Raw genomic sequence first — 18,712 nt, forward strand, 5'->3', positions numbered from 1 at the left:
ATTCACCAATCATACCTGTTATGCCTGTCATGTAGACATTACTCCTGTACATCAGTTGGTTGGCCTAAGCGTGATGTTGGCTGTTATAGGCACATCTGCATAAGTGTCTTTTTCTTGGGCTGCAGGGAAGCGTACAAGAGTATATTATACTTGTTGTCTCCACTGCGTTTTACACAACATCCTCTTTTCTGTGGGACATCTGGTTACAAATGTTGCATACCAATGCGTTCAGTTCGTACTGTTTACCTGTCTGTTGTTCACTCGCTGCCCTCGGGATCTTTCAGGTAAGGACAATGGTTTTTTGAAAAGTCTGGTCCAGCGTTATCCAGGCACTCTTGTTTTCCCCGGGGTTGTTCTGTGGAAGAGAGACCCACGTGGGGGAAGACTGTTGTTATATTCCGTTATATTTATGCTGTCCGTCGGGCAGCCCATTTATCTTGAGTCAATTGTTTGGCAAGGACCGATCCATGCATGATACTACATTGCTTCTTGGACCCGGTTAAATATCCTCGTATAGTGCCCTCCTGTTAATTTATGGTCGGATCCGTTTTTAACAAGGGGGCTGGTGCACTATAGACCAGCTGTACTGTCTCGGCGCAAGCTTACCCTGTGAATCTTGTCACAAGTTGTTTGTAAAGTTCTAGGGTCAGGGTCACTTACCTACTGCACCTCCGGATATTCCACAGCGTACCGCGGGACTGCTTGAATCGGCTTGCGTCGCTCGGCTCTCGCTCTACTACACGCGTTCTCGTGCACGTGTTTTGTTTACTTTTGTGTCCTGGTGGCCATTTTGGAATGGGCCCAGACGTCTTTTCCTGTTGGCTATGTTGTAAAGGGTGCGGGTTATGATCTAATGCCTTCAAAAGAGGGCATCGGGTGCACTTAATGTTAAATCTGACAACTTAATGCGTGATATCTGATTACCTTCTGGAGCACCCTTGCGCCAATGTGGTCAGTATCATATATTGGCATCATGTGCCATATGTTTGAATAAAGGCCATGTACTGCGTCTCCATCTTTTGGATGGGCTGAACTTGTCCCAATCGAGTGCCTATTGGGTATGCTAGAATCCCAGTAGTATTGAACATGGTAAACAAGTTGAATTTATATTCATATAAATATAGACGGTTGCTATACCGAACCAATGGTTATTTGTTTATTTATTAATGATCACCTCCGCCCTGCTAGTCTACCGTAAAAAGTAAGGTGTTAATTCTTGTTTCTGCTGGTCGATTTAAATACAGTAATGGGAGACCTTTTTTGGAGATGTGGGGAACGCAGCTCCTGCATACCTTGCCACCAGAGTCTCGATGGTGCAAGAAGATGTTGTGGATCTCCTCAATGAGGCCATTCCTTATGGTATCCAGACGGAAAATCCACTGTTGTTCTTTTCTCAGAAGGATATCATAAAAATTGCCTCCTCTACGAGGTGGGTTTATCTTTTCGAGTATTGTCCATTTGAAGTCATCCCCAGTATGTTGTTGAGCTACAAAATGGGAGACTAAAGGGGCTGTTAGTTTTTTGGTCCTCAAGCAGGATTTATGTTCAATAAGTCTGTTTCTTACAGTGCTTGCTGTCATACCGATATATCTGAGATCACAGGGGCATGTAATCAAATAAATGACCCCTTTGCTGTTACAATTCATGAGATTTCTCTGTATCCATGGTGTTTTCCACCATATGTCTATTGTTTTATTTCTCGTAGTCTGTTTGCACATGACACATGCGCCGCATGGCGGGTGGCCACTTGGGCTGTTGGTGTTCCAAAGGGTGATGTGCTCCGTGGACTCCTTTTGTTCCTCAAGTGTGTGTACCAGTCTATCTCGAATATTCCTTCTCCGCTTGATGGCAAAAACGGGATTGGCTAGCTCAGTAGTGCCTGTGTTTAGAGTAGGCCATAGCTTTTTTATCTCTCTTTTGAGTGTATTAAAGATTGGAGAATAACTTAGCACTGCTGTGATGGTATCGTCGGTTGCAATGTGATCTCATGTGGGATGTTTCTTGCTCTTTTGTGTGTGTTCTTCACAATCTCTTTTGGATAACCTCCCTTAAGCAGTTGAGATTTTAGTTCTTCTGATTGGTGCTGGAAGTCTGCGATTTTTGTGCATGTGCGCCTATATCGTAAAAACTGCCCGAACGGCAGATTGTCACATAGGGCACGTGGATGGTAGCTACCGTAATTTAATCTCAACCAGATCTCCACCAGAGCATATGTGCAGCGCAGAGTGTTTATTACCCGCTGGTCCTTTCATCGGCAGTCCTTCTCTCGCATCACTCAGGGTTTCTACTGTGCAGGAGGATCACCCTGGTAATCTGGCCAAGGAGCGTATCAACCCCCTCAACAGCGGGGATTTCAGAGAGGCAAAGGAAGGGGTAGGAATGCAGCTGCCAGAGGCTCCTCTACTCCTGCTAGCAAGTGACTCTCATGCAGGAGGTTAGATAGCATGCTACACTCACGCACAGGAGGGGATCAAGTCAGACTAGTGGATGCTCAAGACTGTAGGCGAGGGATACTGCATCGAGTTCCTTCAAACAGATCGATCTCATCTGCCAAAAATCAGACGGCTGTCGTCGGACCATCTCCTCATCCTTCGAGAAGAAGTGGATGGAGGTCCTGATGCAAAAGAGACCAATCAGACTAGTCCCAGATGATTGGGTAAACAAGGGTTTTTATTCAATATGCTTCCTTGTACCCAAAAAGGACCTCACCATGAGCCCTTTCTTAGAGCTGCACCCGGCAAACGAGTATGTCAAGCCTCAGAGGATCAGGATGACAATTCTGCAGGAGGTAATTCCGCTGCGAAAGCACAGGGATTACAAGGCCACCTTGGACATGAAAGATGCATGCTTTCATATTTCAATGTTGACAGCGCACAGAAAGAACCAAAGGTCTAAGATAGAAGACAAGCACTCTCAATTCAAAGTACTCCCCTTTGACACTGCCTCAGCCCCAAGTGATTTTACAAAAGTACTGGCAGTGGCAGCAGCTTACCTGTGCAGATAGTCTGTTCCGTTTCCGGCATACCCTTATCTAGACCACTGGCTAATAACTGGAGACCACCCAAGACCTACTCTTCAAACTAGTGTTCTCCATCAATGAAAAGAAATAAAGTCTCGTCCCCAGCGAAGGGAAACCATTTCTGGGGGGCCCTAATTCGAACAGAAGACAGATTTGTCTTCCCATCTAATGAGAGTGTCCAAATAATGTTGTTCCAGATCTTTCAGTATGTAGCCAGTTGTCATATAACTGTACGGAAAGCCTTGCGGCTATTAGGAATGATGGCTTCCTGCATTTTATGGTTCCACACACCCGTCTGTGCATGCGTCCTATGCAGGAGGGACTCGAGCCAATGGTGTCAGGCAAGCAGTCAGTGGGTCAATCTAGTGGTTGTCTTGACAGCCTTCATTCAGTGTCTACAGTGGTGGTCGAAGGAGAACCTTCTGAAGGGAAAATCATTCACCACCCCAACAGTCGAGGCCCCCCTCACCACGGACGCATCCCTGTCGGGTGAGGAGCACAACTTCTATACCAGACAGCGCATGGCACATGGTCACAATCAGTAGCAAACACACACACACATCAACCTATTAGAGCTACTGGCTTTTTTCAAAGCCTTAAAAGCCTTTCAGCTACAACTGCAAGGGAAGACCATTCTAGTCCTTACAGACAGCATCACAGCCATGTATTACTTAAACAAACAGGGAGGTATTTGCTCTCGAGCACTGTCCAAATTATCACAGGGCATTTGGAAATGGGCACTCAAACACATGTTCCTCCTGTCACAACACATTCCAGGGGAACCCAGTCTTCTTGCGGACATGCTCAGCAGAGACGTGCAGCTACCCATAGAACATGAGTGGCGCTATCACAAACACATTTTGCACTACGTCTTTGCAGAATGGGGGCATCCAGACATTGACCTCTTTGCAACACTGGAGAATGCACAATGCCCAGACTACGCCTCCAGGTATCTCCAAAAATGTCCAAGGGGAATGGTCTGTGGATTAAATGGTCTGAGATTTGCTAGCGCTTTTCCCTCAACTCCTCTCCTCAACAGGATAATTCATAAAATTCAACAGGAGCAAGTTACCCTAATGCTGATAGCACCAATGTGGGTACGTCAGCCATGGTTCTCACATCTCATGAGAATGTCAACTTGCCCTCCAATGAAGCTGCCCTGCCCCTACAACATGCTGTCCCAGGATCAGGAGACAACATTGCACCCTTTCCATCAAACTCTCAATTTAGCTGCATGGCTCCGGATGTCATGGCGTTCGGGAGTCCTCAGCTCCCTCCAATGTGTATGGACATTCTGAGAGAGGCACGAAAACTCAATACCAGGCACTGTTATTCCAGCAAATGTAACCGTTTTGTCATTTGGTGCAGTACTCGTATCATCAACTCAGTAGACTGTTCGCCCACACACATAGGGCCTCATTACACGGAAGGCGGTGGTCCAGGGTGCTATTAGCACCTGGACCATGCCGGTAAATTACCGGCACCGCCTTGGCGGAAAGGGGATTTACCGCCCCATTCCAAGGTTGGTGGGGCGGTAAATCCCCCTTCCGCCATTGCCCATCCCCATTCCCATTTCTGCCCCATAGGGCTCTATGGGAATGGGGAAGGCGCTAATTACGGCACCGCAATTTTGCGGTGCCGTAATTAGCTCCGAGGTCCCTTAGCGGGTTGGTTTTTAACGCCTGCAAAAAGTAGGCGTTAAAACACCAACCCGCTAAGGGACCTCGTAGTAAGGCGGTAATGAGGCCCATAGTCCTTTACCTAACTCACCTCTGAGACTCAGGACTTGTTTTTAACTCACTGAAGGTCCACCTTGCTGACCTTTCTGCTTACTCCACCCCTCAGAGCAAAGTTTCCTGGTGGAAAGTCCATGTACCTGTAATCCAGGCTTTCCTGGAAGCGGTGAAAAACTTCACCTGCCTATTTCTAATCTAACTCCCGGATGGGACTTTAATGTTGTCCTTACTAGACTTATGGGGCCTCCTTCAAGCCCATGCACAAGCTGGTCTTAAGGCTCTCATCTTTATGACTGCTTTTCCGGTGGCTATTACTTTCATTAGGAGGGTTTGTGAACTGCAGGCTCTCTCAGTTCAAGACCCATTTGTTACTATTCATAAAGAGAAAGTGGTTTTGCGCACAAACCCACATTTTGCACATACATTTATTTCTAAGTTTCATGTAAACCAATCCATTGAACTCCCAACTTTCTTTCAGCATCCCACTAACCCAGCTGAAAGAAGCCTCCATACATTAGATGTTAGGAGAGCAGTGGTTTACTGCCTTGATAAGACAAAACCACTACAAAAGATAGACCAATTCTTTGTTTCTGTTGCCACTGGTAGAGAAGAGGGCTCTAAGTTAGCTATCTCTAAATGCATTATTAAATGCATCTAAATGTGTTACTCTGTGGCTAAGAGCCTCTAGATTACCTCTTAGCACCCATCCATATGCCTGCTCAACATGAGTGACTAACAGGGACTTGGCCACCCTACTTCCCTTGCTTTGGCTAAAATGCACACACGCATTCTATAACTCCCTGACAAATTTCCTATACCTGTCCCCCAACTGCGTTCGACCTACAGCGCATTGAGACCATACCAATTGTGAAAGGCGCTATGGAAATGCACGTTGCATTACATTTATAAGTGGTATCCCTATGAGTTAGCACGTTATAGAACTCTATAGTTGTGACAAACTGGGTTCTGCTCCACAGGAGTATGAGGATGAGTAAGGGTCAAATGTCCCACTCAGCCCTCACACTTCTAAACCAAAGCCCAGCACAATCATAAAGGTAAATCAGATACAGTTAGGATATATTCTACCTTTGGTAACGTAGGCCGAGGGAAGGCTGTGCTCTTAAGAGGGGTGTGAAAGTGAACCAGTAGTGATCCAAACACAGTGTAAAATAAAGGGAGTGACCGTTCAAGGTTAATTGGACACACCATCTGCAATAGAACAAATTGAAAATAGTACAAAAACCCACCTCATAGGAAGGACAGAGATGATGCGACAGACAGGAAAGTAACACCCTGAGTGTGGTTCTGGGGACGGTAGGCAAGTTACAAGCCACAAAAAGGATATGTTGTCATTGATTGCGAAGGTGGATTATGCCGTCTTGTCCTAATACCCATGTGTAATTATTAATTGTTAGTACTTCTTGAGTTTGAGTAAATCAAGTTTGTGAATATCTTTATTCAGAGTTTGGTATTAATACATGGGTTGCCAGGTAGAACAAGAGCACTCTTATTTCGTTTTTAAGACATTATGGAAACCCCAGTATATTTTGGAAATGGCTGAAAGAGAAGCTCTGGGTGAATGAGTTAAGATGATGACTCGGAGATTGCCTTAAAATTCCAAACATTGAAAGTATTTCCAGAGTATGTAATGAAAAAAGAAGGGTGGGGTCACTAAGGCATCTGCACCATTTAGGGCTCTGCACAAAGACTGAATAAAAATGCAGAGGAGATTTGTAGAGAAATGGGAGGCTCTGAAAGATGCAATATTCTGGCTTGGAGCTTTAAGCCTTAATTTTGGCTATGTTACAACTTTGGTTTAGAATTTGAAGCCTTAAAGGCATGTGAAATATATGTAAACCAGTAAAACACTATTTCAACAATAAAGAAACTATAAATGCCTAATGCTACATCATTCTTTATGTTTAGAAAGATAATGTGTTCATTTTCTTTTACAGCTTTCTAAAGCCTGCACAGAAAACGCAAAGGGTAATGAAGTGAAATGCCCCAAGAATGGGTTTACTTGGAACAAAAGGGAGGACGTCGGATATCTCATGGAATGGAAGATTCTAGAAGCCCAGTCTGGTCAGGACTGGAGTAAGCTACGCATTAAGAAAATTATTTCTGTTATCATTTACAATCCGTATTCAGTATAACCGGAGAAGGAAATGCTTCTGAAAACTTAAATACATGGATGAGCAGGAGAACCAAAGCAAGTCCGAATTCGAATTAATATGTAATTCAGAATTCACAGCTTTTCATTTCCAAAATAATGCAAATAGTAGAAAACCATATCAATGCATTTAATTCAAAAACACTACATATCAATGTTGGATTCAGTAACCCTTACAAACATGTTAGTATGCTGATTGTGAAAAGAACATACAATATTAAAGCAGTAAGATTCTCTAAGAACACCCAAATGAGAAGTTGTCAAAAACACAACCTGCATGGACTCACAGATGTGAAGAATAGGAGCTCCTAAAAAGAGCTTTCCTTTGCGCAATGGAATTGTAAGGAAGAGTGCACTGAGAGATGAAAATAGAGCATTCTATACAAATGGCTGACCCTGTAATGTGGTTAACTTTGCTGTGGCATTCTTGCCAAACACAATCCAAGCTGGAGAAATGAAACCCCCAGAGAAACCTTGCCAGGACAATGAATGCCATAAAAGTTTCAGTCTGAAAACCCATCTTCCTCAAAATGAGAAAACCCACACAGGAGAACATCCTCATCCGTACACAGAATGTCATAACCGTTTCAGCCAGGAACCATATCCAACCAAACATGAGAGGACCCATACAGGAGTAAAGCCTTATCAGTGCATTCAGTGTCAGAAAAGCTTCAGTTGGAAAAGCAAGCTAACCACCCATGAGAGAAGCCACACAGGAGCCAAACCTTACCGGTGCTCTGAATGTCAGAAATGCTTCAGTGAGAAAAGCAAGCTAACTATCCATGAGAGAAGCCACACAGGAGCCAAACCGTATCAGTGCTCGGAATGTCAGAAATGCTTCAGTCACAAATGCAACCTAACTACCCATGAGAGAAGCCATACAGGAGATAAACCTTATCAGTGCTCTGAATGTCAGAAATGCTTCAGTCAGAAATGCAACCTAACTACCCATGAGAGAAGCCACACAGGAGCCAAACCTTATCGGTGTTCTGAATGTCAGAAATGCTTCAGTGAGAAAAGCAAGCTAACTACCCATGAAAGAATTCACACCGGAGACAAACCGTATCAGTGCTCTGAATGTCAGAAATGCTTCAGTCACAAATGCAACCTAACTACCCATGAGAGAAGCCACACAGGAGCGAAACCTTATCAGTGCTCTGAATGTCAGAAATGCTTCAGTCAGAAAAGCAATCTAACTGCCCATGAGAGAAGCCACGCAGGAGCCAGACCTTATCGGTGCTCTGAATGTCCGAAATGCTTCAGTCGGAAAAGCCAGCTAACTATCCATGAGCGAAACCATGCAGGAGTAAAACCTTATCAGTGCTCTGAATGTCAAAAAAGCTTCAGTGAGAAAAGCAGCCTAACTAAACACGAGAGAACCCATACAGGACTAAAACCTTATTGGTGCTCTGAATGTCAGAAATGCTTCAGTGAGAAAAGCAGCCTAACTACCCATGAGAGAAGTCACACAGGAGCCAAACCTTATCTGTGCTCTGAATGTCAGAAATGCTTCAGTGACAAAAGCAGCCTAACTAAACATGAGAGAAGCCACACAGGAGCCAGACCTTATCAGTGCTCTGAATGTCAGAAATACTTCAGTCAGAAAAGCAACCTAACTACCCATGAGAGAAGCCACACAGGAGCCAAACCGTATATGTGCTCTGAATGTCAGAAATGCTTCAGTGACAAAAGCAGCCTAACTAAACATGAGAGAAGCCACACAGGAGCCAAACCTTATCAGTGCTCTGAATGTCAGAAATGCTTCAGTCAGAAAAGCCACCTAACTACCCATGAGAGAAGCCACACAGGAGCCAAACCTTATCAGTGCTCTGAATGTCATAAATGCTTCAGTGACAAAAGCAACCTAACTAAACATGAGAGAAGCCACACAGGAGCGCAACCGTATCGGTGTTCTGAATGTCACAAATGCTTCAGTCAGAAAAGCAACCTAACTTCGCATGAGAGAAGCCACACAGGAGCCAAACCTTATCATTGCTCTGAATGTCATAAATGCTTCAGTGACAAAAGCAGCCTAACTAAACATGAGAGAAGCCACACAGGAGCCAAACCTTATCAGTGCTCCGAATGTCAGAAATGCTTCAGTCAGAAAAGCCACTTAACTAAACATGAGAGAAGCCACACAGGAGGCAAACCTTATCGGTGCTCTGAATGTCAGAAATGCTTCAGTGAGAAAAGCAGCCTAACTACCCATGAGAGAAGCCACACAGGGGCCAAACCTTATCAGTGCATCGAATATCAGAAATGCTTCAGTGACAAAAGCAGCCTAACTATCCATGAGAGAAGCCACACAGGAGAAACGGTCTTGTTCTTGTTCACTGAATGACAGAAAAGCTTCAGCCAAGAAGACTAAACTAACTTAATATGAAAAACCCATTCTGAAAAAGAACCATACCTGTGCGCTGAATGTCAGAAACAAAATCAGCCATTAATGATCTTTAATTCTCTGCAAGAAACTACAGAGGACAATACCCAGCAGAGAAGCCCCCTACATGTCGGAAAAACATCAACCAGAAATTAAACAGCTAATCACGTGGACCCAAACTGAAGGTAAACCTTCAGTGTTTTCAATGTCAGCAAATCCTGAACCAGAAAGGCAGCATAACTCGACATGGGAGAAAACGCACAAAGGAGACAAAACTGGTCAGTCCACTGCATGTCAGAAGAGCTTTAGTTATAAATCTACACGGGATGAAACTCTTTCTGTGTAATGGACATCAGCAAATGTGATCCACGTCTAATTCAGGGGCCTGCAAACTTTGGATTTTATTTATTATGCACCAAAAACCCGACGGGCTTCAGGGCATGACAAAAACACTCCAGACAGCACATAAAGCACAAGACAACCTATGATGATAACAGAGCAGCAATTTAGATCATTCAAATAAGTGTTTTGGATCTCCAGATGTTTTGGAGTATAACATCCATCAGCTCTATTGAGCATAATCTGTGGATGGAGTTTATGGGAGTTGTTGCTCAAAACATCTGCAAAGTTGCAGGTCCCTGTTCTAATTCAACATGAAAGAGCCCACATGGGAGAAAGCGGTTTGATTCCAGGCCACAACAGTGTCCGTCTAAAATTCACTATTACTCAACCTAACAGAAACCGCATAGAAGCAATCCTCAATTTCAGAAATGCTATATTGAGAAAAGTCCACTCGCTTGGCATGAGACCCTACGTGTGATATTCAAGACAGAAGAGTGCACGAGGAGAGAGGAGAGGATGAAATATCAGGAAAGGCTCACAAACGGCAATCAGAATGCAGACGTTGGTTTAGGACAGAAAGAAGATGGACATCCGGTTCCTCCCTGATAGCGCAGCAGTTGAATGGTAATTAATCATTAACATCAAAATGATGATCCTGCTCTTCCCCAATTAAGCAGAATACGAAGCAGACACCCCCCATGCAGTCCATCCTGTGGAACCTTCAAACAATGATTCCTTTCAGCAGTAAACCATACCTACGAAGCAGAACCCACACTCAGTCCATCCTGCGGAACCTTCAAACACTGATGCCTTTGAGCAGTAACCATGACTACGAAGCAGACCCGACATACAGTCCATCCTGCGGAACCTTCAAACACTGATGCCTTTGAGCAGTAACCATGACTACGAAGCAGACCCCACATGCAGTCATCCTGCGAAACCTTCCAACACTCCTGCTTTTGAGCAAGAACAGTGTATCTTCAATGCTATCTAAGATGAAAGTGCCTCAATGAAGAATTATGAATAAAGATGCATATAATTAAATCCAAACTTAGTGTAGAGCAGCACTGTGCAACCCGAGGCTCCCCATTTGTGGCCCCCAACTCATGATCACGGCCATTGATTACGCTAGCTAATAGTCAAAAATAGTCAAAAATATCTGTACAGCCAAAGGTTGAAGAACCCCTGGTGTAGAGGCTAAAACCAGAAGCTGTGAAAATGTCATAAAAGAAATCTATAAAGTGGTTTTATGAAGTGAATGTGGCCAGTGAAAGCTCTAGGAAGAAACTTGCAGCTGGAGTGTAAAAATAGATGAAGCATCCTCGCGCTCAGACCAGTGCTGGAAAATGAGACATTTCAGCTATAACACTATTAAAATGACCTCCCAGGTGTTGATTGATTTACTGACATTTGCTCAAAAAGTAGGTGAGTTACATGATTTTTTCAGTGAGCAATCAAAAAACAGACTTTGACTAGTCACGAATTTAAGTGAGCTGTTTGAGATGAACAGTGAATGATATCATATTTGAATCTATAAGGTGTAAGGCTTTCAGATGGCCTAACTCTCAAGTTACTGTTTCTTAGGATTTTCCATCTGAGGTGAGATCTATGAGAAACACTTTGTGACACAAGAAAACTTTCAAAGTACATGCAACTAAGTGTTACTTCTCTAAGGAAGGCATGCTATCAAACAGACACAAGTGATCACAGTTCAAGGGTGTTTATTGAACTTCAATGGATTGATTAAATGCCTATCCAATCCTAAGTCTAAGATGGGAGCAAGCTACGACCATCAAATAATAACGCAGTCCTAGTAGAGTCTTGTCAAAATAAAAGGGCCTATACTAATAAACCTATTGCCAATCCTTACTTCTATAAGGTGAAAAGTTTTCTGGTGACCTGACTCTCAAGTTACTGTTTCTCAGGATTTTCCATCTGATGTGAGATGTATGAGGTAAAAAAGCTTTGAGACACAAAACCGACAAAGTACATGCAGCTAAGTGTTACTTCCCAGCTGTTTTAAAACTGCATCTCCAGATGGGCATATGGCAAGCAGTCCATTTGTATACTACCATTGTTTAACGGTTTGCTCTCTACAGTTTCCTGTTTGTGGGCCTTCATCTCTTGTATAAACTCCTATGATGCAGAAACTGTGTTTTGGTCACCTAGAGTACTGGGGTGGACGTTACTGGTGTTGTAAGGGTGGCAGTCATTAAATCTGGGTTGCTTCATAGCTTCAAGCCACTCTTGTTATGGCTGACATTGCATGGAGAAGCCTATCTTACTTTTGGCATTCCATTTAACATGGTGTCTCTGAGCTCTTGCAATCCCTGCTTAATGCAATGTTGCAAGCTCAGTTTTCCAAACACAGAATTCTCCACATGTGATAGAAAGTTATCAAATCATTTTCTCAGGGTGCAGCGTTCCTGCGCCGAGGCTACATTGGGCCTCATTCCGAGTTTGGAGGTAATTTGGTGGTAAGTCTACTGAATTCCCACCAAATGTCATTACTGTTGCTGCCATTTGGTCTCATGGGTTTACCACAGGATTACAAGTGTAATTCTACTTTTTTGGGGGCGGTGATGCAAAGTGGCAGATTACCTCCAGTTTGTTGCATGAGGTAAAGCCTCCTCTTTGCCTCCAAATGTATGATTTGATGGTTTGTGAAAAATAGCAGTAATTCCGTTACCACCCAAAAAATCTCAGTAACTGAATGTTTCGGAGGATAGCTCAGGGGCAACGCGCTCGCCTTGGCAACAAGATGACTCGGAGCACCACAGGTTTGATCCCCAGTCCGTGCTTCGAAACCTCTGGGTATTAAGTGCGTTATAAATAACATATCATCAATTACCAGCACTTTTTCCCTGCACTGCCAAGAGCTTTCCCATATTCAGCTCACCTGCTGAGAAAAAACAGAGCATATAGGTTCTGTAAAGGCAACGAGAAGTGACATCCAATATGGCGGACAGAGCATCACCAAATCCCAACCCAGTCACAATTACAGAACACAGTTGCTCTTTCCCTCTGCCCCTCTCCCTCAACACTTATCTGACCTCAGTGCTCTAAGGCTGTTATACCTTGGATAGCCACGTGTTCCACTCGCCATGAACGCGTGTTATTTCCTTCTGGCTTACATATTGACTTTATCGAAATAAGACTGTGTTAACTGTGAGCCACTCAGGCGGCACTTTTAACGCTGTGGATAGCACTGAGAGACTACATAAGGAGAAATGAAAGTGGGCCGAGTGCCTTTGAGCCTCACCAAAGAAATAACCGCAGAGATTACATCTATTATTCAGTTTGAGTTAGTCCCAACTGAAGCAACTGCGGGCAGCGTAGCCTTTGAACTTCGTGGGAGAAGTGTGTGAAAAGAGTGCTCCTGTATTTTGCAAAGTAGACTGTGATACTTTTTTTTTTTTCTTTTTGAAAAGGAGTGGCATCTCTCTTTTCAATTTAGCGCTATAAGTGGTGCGGTGCACGTGGTCTGCCGTGGTCCACCCACCGAAGTACACTGTACAATGCTAGGTGGCTAACTTCAATGCTCAAAGGTGATGTCTAACTGTTTAAGTCTATCCCGCCCTGTTTGATTGTGTTTCTGCTACTTGTAAACCATGCCAGGTCTACGCAGCGCCAAATCTATAGGGAGTAAATCAGAAATCACAGGGGAACGTACGGGAGGCGTAGTTCCTAACTTGGAACATCTAAACTCCCCCCACCGAGGTCCTCCATTGATGTGGGAAATATTATCTCTGAGAAGAGAGCAGATCGATCAGTTTCTCTAACCCACGCAGACCCAGAAGACTTAACAGATCGAGTATGCTCGAACTTCATCTCTGACATGTCCATTCTGGCACCGGTGGTCTCATTGGAACTAGCAAACAGGGTGTTGCTATCCTTGGCCGGTCGATTGCCACAGTCCATCCCGGGATCCCCCTTCCATCCCGGGATCCCCCTTTCAAGTGAAGGGCATGGAGGATGTGAAACTCTTTAATTCCTCACTCTTTCAGCCGTGGCCCACGAGAAGGAGGTTTATGTGTTTCCTACGATCTGTCACGGCTCGTCAATTCTGCCAGAAGCCCATAACATTTTAAATCAGCCTGGCCCAACGTTAACACACTGTTCATCGCCGTCTTCTGATGAGAGGCCGGTTTTTTACCCTAAAGTTGGTGTGCCTATGAGACAGGATGATCAGGCTCAAGTAGAGCAAGTGGTGGATGCTTTTTCTTTTCCCATCCTATCCAGGATTTTAGACACTATGGATCGGGGACATGACATGAACATGTACGAATTGAGAGAAGTACGATCCTCGTCGAAGGATCTGCTTGCAAAAATGAATTTTATTGAAGGCTTCATTTTGGCGTTGAGCGCCCCAGGCGTAATTTGTACAAACCCTTTGATAGGGGGTGCTCCTACAGCTGTTAATTCAGTTTCTGCTGCTGCCCAAACCTCTTGGGCCGATTGTAGTTATACCCGGCAAAGTGGTGTGAGCCGGGTATTTTAGATGAGGTAGAGGTTGTTGGCACACAAAGCCATTTACAAAAGGACACTCAGGTTTTGCCAGCCTCAAGCAAGAGCCCTTCCGAACCCCCTGTGGAGGTGGTTGGAGGGCTAATGCCTTCTCCCAGGGTAGCTGCTGTTGATGAGTCAGCAGCGCCTTTGGAAGTTGGCCGTAGAAAGCAAAAGAAAGCCAAGAATGGTAAAGAATCTACTTTTCCACCTCTCACAAATAATAAAGGCTCTCTTAAATGTCTGCGATCCATTAAAGCACAGACAGAAATATTTTCTGATGATTGAAACTTTCAAGATGGGGTTCCCATCTCCAAGCCACAGGGCTCTGATTTTAAGGTGGCTGGCAACCGTAAGAAGGGCAAGGCTTGCTCACAGACGCAGGCAGTAACACATGTTCAGCCTTGTTCCACTGAATGGGAGGCAAATAAAAAGTCATTGATCACTGCATACCTTAAACCTAAAATGACAGAAGCAATTGATGAGGGCTTAAATGGTTCCTCCCTTTCCACTTATTCAATTGAATCTGATGAGGAGGCTCTTTTTGCCACCCTGCCAATGGAAGGCGGGCCTCTGCCGCAACCTATGGCATTAAGTGGTGATAGCCTAAGAGTAACTCGTACCCACGTGCCTATAAATTCGGCTATGTTGAAATTGCAGCCTACTGCTTTACCCTTTGAGCCAGCAGTGATGCTTGCCCCACCAATAAGCCCGGGACCACCTGGCTTCTTAACAATGGAGGAAAGGATGATGTCCCTCCAGCAACCAACTGGATCTGGAGGTTTGCCTATAGACCAAAGTAGATTATCCAGGGGACCATCTGGGGGCTCTTCCTTTAGACTACCGGTGAAGGGGGAGGTTTTTGATGACACTCAGGAGCCCGTGCCGTCAGGTCCGGTCCCGACAGAGGAGGATCAGTTGAGCTATTTGTGTTTGAGTCGCACCTTCAAGCTTAAAGACTTTTACCTGCTAAATCGTCGATATATTTTAGCATTATTTGGTCAAATAACTAGCCTACAATTACTTTGTCCAAATTACATTGCCAGAATCTTCTTTCTGGACTTTAGGCATGTTGACTCGGTCAAAATTGGCTTTTATTTTAAGCTTATTTACAACCTAGTTATTGCGGAGGCTGAATGTCTGCTAAATTTGGGGTATTCTTTAAGTGAAGATAGGCCGCACGATATTCCAAAGTGACCTATTCAGGGGGGAGATGGCGGACCAGAGATTAACCCTCGAGAACCCTTAAAAATGAATGTGCAACTGGCTGCACAAAATGCGTCTAACAGCGTCTCCCCTTGTACACTGAGCCGCCACGTGACATACGACTGGTCTCACATTATAAACCCCTTACATCAACATAACCCTTTGCAAAGGGGCACCCGATGAATTGCCCCGGTCAGGATTGTTTCCTGGAATACGCGTGGGTTTTGCCTTCTTCGCTTTAATAGGGAACTTTGGAAAGAGGCCGATTTAATATGTTTTCAAGAATCTTTCATGCTTGACACTCCCTTTGTGAATGGCTTCACTGTTGCATTCGAGCCTGCCAGCAAGGGATTAAAGGGAAGGCCATACGGTGGCTTAGTTTGTGCCTGGCGTGTTTCCCCTAGTTCTAATATTGAAAATCTCTGTATAGGCCACCCTGACACTTTAGGTTGTAAAATAACATGGTTTGACCCTTTTGACACATTTTTAAGAGTCTTCATTGTTTTGAATGTCTATTTTAATCCTGTATCGACTTCTTTGATAGATTTTATATCATCCATTATGAATGTATTTGATTCATACTGTTTGTTACCTAATGTTTGTTTTTTGGTTATGGGCGATTTTAATTCACAATGCTCCCACTGGTATCGGCCCGAGATGTCCAGGCGTTTTTCTCATTCTGCCAGAGCTTGAGGGATAGTTTTTCGTGCTTGTTTGGATCTCGTTCCCCTAAGCGAGAATTCTTTTGTGGATAAACCGCCTAATTATACTTGGTCAGATGACCTTTGCAAATCCACTTTGGACTTTACATTTGTTTTCACCCACATCTCCTCCACTATTAACAACTTTAGAGTTGACCCCTATACTTGGAATGACCATTCACTTCTTAGGGCATCCTTTGGGGGTATTCTTACAACCGATAACTCTGATCAGCTCTCGGACGCCCTAGAGATTAATCCTCGTAACCAGGCTGTAATTTGGCACCGCAAACATGCAGGTAGGTTTAATGCTAAAATTAACGAGGACTTATTGGGGGGACTATTTGTAGATATGTGTCCTCTTTCTTTTTCACCTCACCTGAAGGACACACTTGTCCTGTTTCCGTTCTCGACCATTAGAATGGAGAGAAAACACGCAATACCTTTTTATAAGTTTAGTGCAGAAATACATGCTAAGAAGAAGCTGAAGAGGGATATTAAGGAAACATGAAAATTGGGCTGAAACCTGGTTGTAGTCATAACTAAGTTTAAACAAATGTACAGAAACTGGGTAAAGGGTCATCGTGCCCTGTTACTGCAAAGAGATGCAGAAAACATATTAGCAGCCATGGCAACTGTTGGAGACTAATGCAAGGTGGGGGGTGTGCAACTCTCTCTGCAATATCAGCCCATCCCAGGCAAGGCTTGGGAGTAATACTTCACAGAGCTCTATTTTGCTGTGAGTAGTAAAGTTTGTGCATTTGTGACCCTGAGGCCTTGTATGGATAGGGAGGCATGGGCCCTGTTAGACATTGATCAACGAGGAATTCAGGTGGCTATAGGTAGGGTCAAGTGTTCGAATGCCCCTGGACCCGATGGGCTCTCCAATTTGACATTAAAACCAGCGCCTTCTATATGGGCTGAGGTATTGTTTCAGCTGTTTTCCAATGTAGTTGAGCAAGCTAGGTGCACTGTAAGGCCATTGTGATAGTCCTTTTCAAAAGGGGTGATAGGGTGAATCCGGCTAATTACTGCCCCATCTCCCTTTTGGATGCTTCCTATACGATTTTTTCTACCTTCCTTTTTCAGGCACTCGAAAGATGGGCAATTCATGCTGATAAGTTGGATCCTAATCAATCTGGGTTTCGTAAGGGAACCAGTACAGCCCTGAATTGCCTTGTATTACAAATTTTGACAAACCAGGCTTTCCAATCAAAGTGCATAATATATCATTATTTCCTTGATGTCTCTAAGGCATTTGATTGTGTGGATCGAATTAGGCTTTGGGGAATGCTTAGGACATGGGGCTGTCCGGATGCCTTGGTTCGGTTGCTGGAACTCCTGCATGAAGATATTAGAATTAAGGTCAGGTTGGACAAAAAGAGCATGTATTCTGGTTGGATCCGTGTGGATCGTGGTTTACGTCAGGGCTGTCTACTACCTTTTGCTTAATTATACATTTTGGGTATTAGGGCAGTTCTGGAGGGTATAGGTGTGAACCCTCCAAGGCTGGGACATGTGAACATCCAGTATCTTGTATATATGCTGATGATCTTGTTTTACGCAATCATACTGCTATAGGCTTACAAAAATCCCTCACGCGGACACAAGGTTTCTCTAGGGACCTTGGATTAGAGAGCAGTGTGACCAAATCTAAAATTTTGGTCATTAACCGCAGAAAGATCTTGTCAGGCAGATCGAACTTTGGTTCGTACATTGATGATAAGAAGTTGGAGGTGGTCACTGATTTTAAGTATCTTGGTGTGGTGATCAAATCTAATCGATCATTATTTCTGGCTAACCAAGCCCTGAAGTGAGATGCTCTCTCAGCAGCTGAACTACTTCGAGAGCTTGACAGAAAATATGGACGTTTCTCATTACTGCCAGCCCTCAAAATGTATAACCAGGTGCTAGTATCAAAACTAACTTACGGGGCAAAGGCCCGGAAGGATGGCTTGGATTGGGCTAAAATGGAGTCTTTTATTTGGAAATGATTTCTGAGTCTACAGGGGGTACCCCGTTCCCACTGGTCAAGCATATTCTGGGTATAATATCCTTAGAGACCAAGGTCCTCTTAAGATCTATTATGTTTCCTCCAACCTCGACTCCTTTTATTCAATTGAATACACTTTACAATCTAGACAGTTGTGTGGTGCTCAAGGTCTGGGTGAATTCTGTTCTGACCATTGTTAATGAAAGAGCAGAATCATTGGATGAATTGGAGCTTAATCCAGTCAAGGTTAAGAAGTTACTATTTGAAAAATGACTGGATTGCACATTTCTGTTTTAAAACTGTTTTTTTTAAATGGTTTTATTAAGTAATACATGATGTTGTTTGATTACTTTCTTTTGTAAAAATAAAAATCCACTGTACTGCGTGATTTTATGTGAGTATGTGTGGAAAAGTTTAATTTGTTAACTATATCACGCAATAAATACATTTTTTTAAAATTGTTTTATTTTCCTATATGCTTTGTCGCTGTACATCAGAACATTCTCCCCTTTTGTGAGCACATTTTAACAATTACCTTAGAACTCAACCTCCCTCATGTTTCTGAACACCTTTCAGTAGTGAAAGAGCACGTCAGTGAAACAGATTTAATTTATAATAATTTAATGAGAACATTTTTGCAATAATAAAAACATTTTATT

The 18,712-nt window shown here is 43.7% G+C and overlaps 1 protein-coding gene across 1 annotated transcript in view; it reads left to right on the forward strand.

Moving 5' to 3' along the window:
* Positions 1-18,511, forward strand: part of LOC138452956 (zinc finger protein 268-like) — a 41,396-nt gene extending 22,885 nt beyond the window's left edge. The window contains exon 2 of the mRNA XM_069605329.1: positions 6,711-18,511. Coding sequence (XP_069461430.1) covers positions 7,380-9,269 — 1,890 coding nt within the window. The 5' untranslated portion in view covers positions 6,711-7,379 and the 3' untranslated portion in view covers positions 9,270-18,511. The remainder of the gene's footprint in view (positions 1-6,710) is intronic.
* Positions 18,512-18,712: the final 201 nt, after the last annotated feature.

This window comes from Ambystoma mexicanum, chromosome 4p (genome assembly GCF_040938575.1).
Source record: "Ambystoma mexicanum isolate Mex_15411 chromosome 4p, UKY_AmexF1_1, whole genome shotgun sequence".
Taxonomy (NCBI): Eukaryota; Metazoa; Chordata; class Amphibia; order Caudata; family Ambystomatidae; genus Ambystoma; species Ambystoma mexicanum.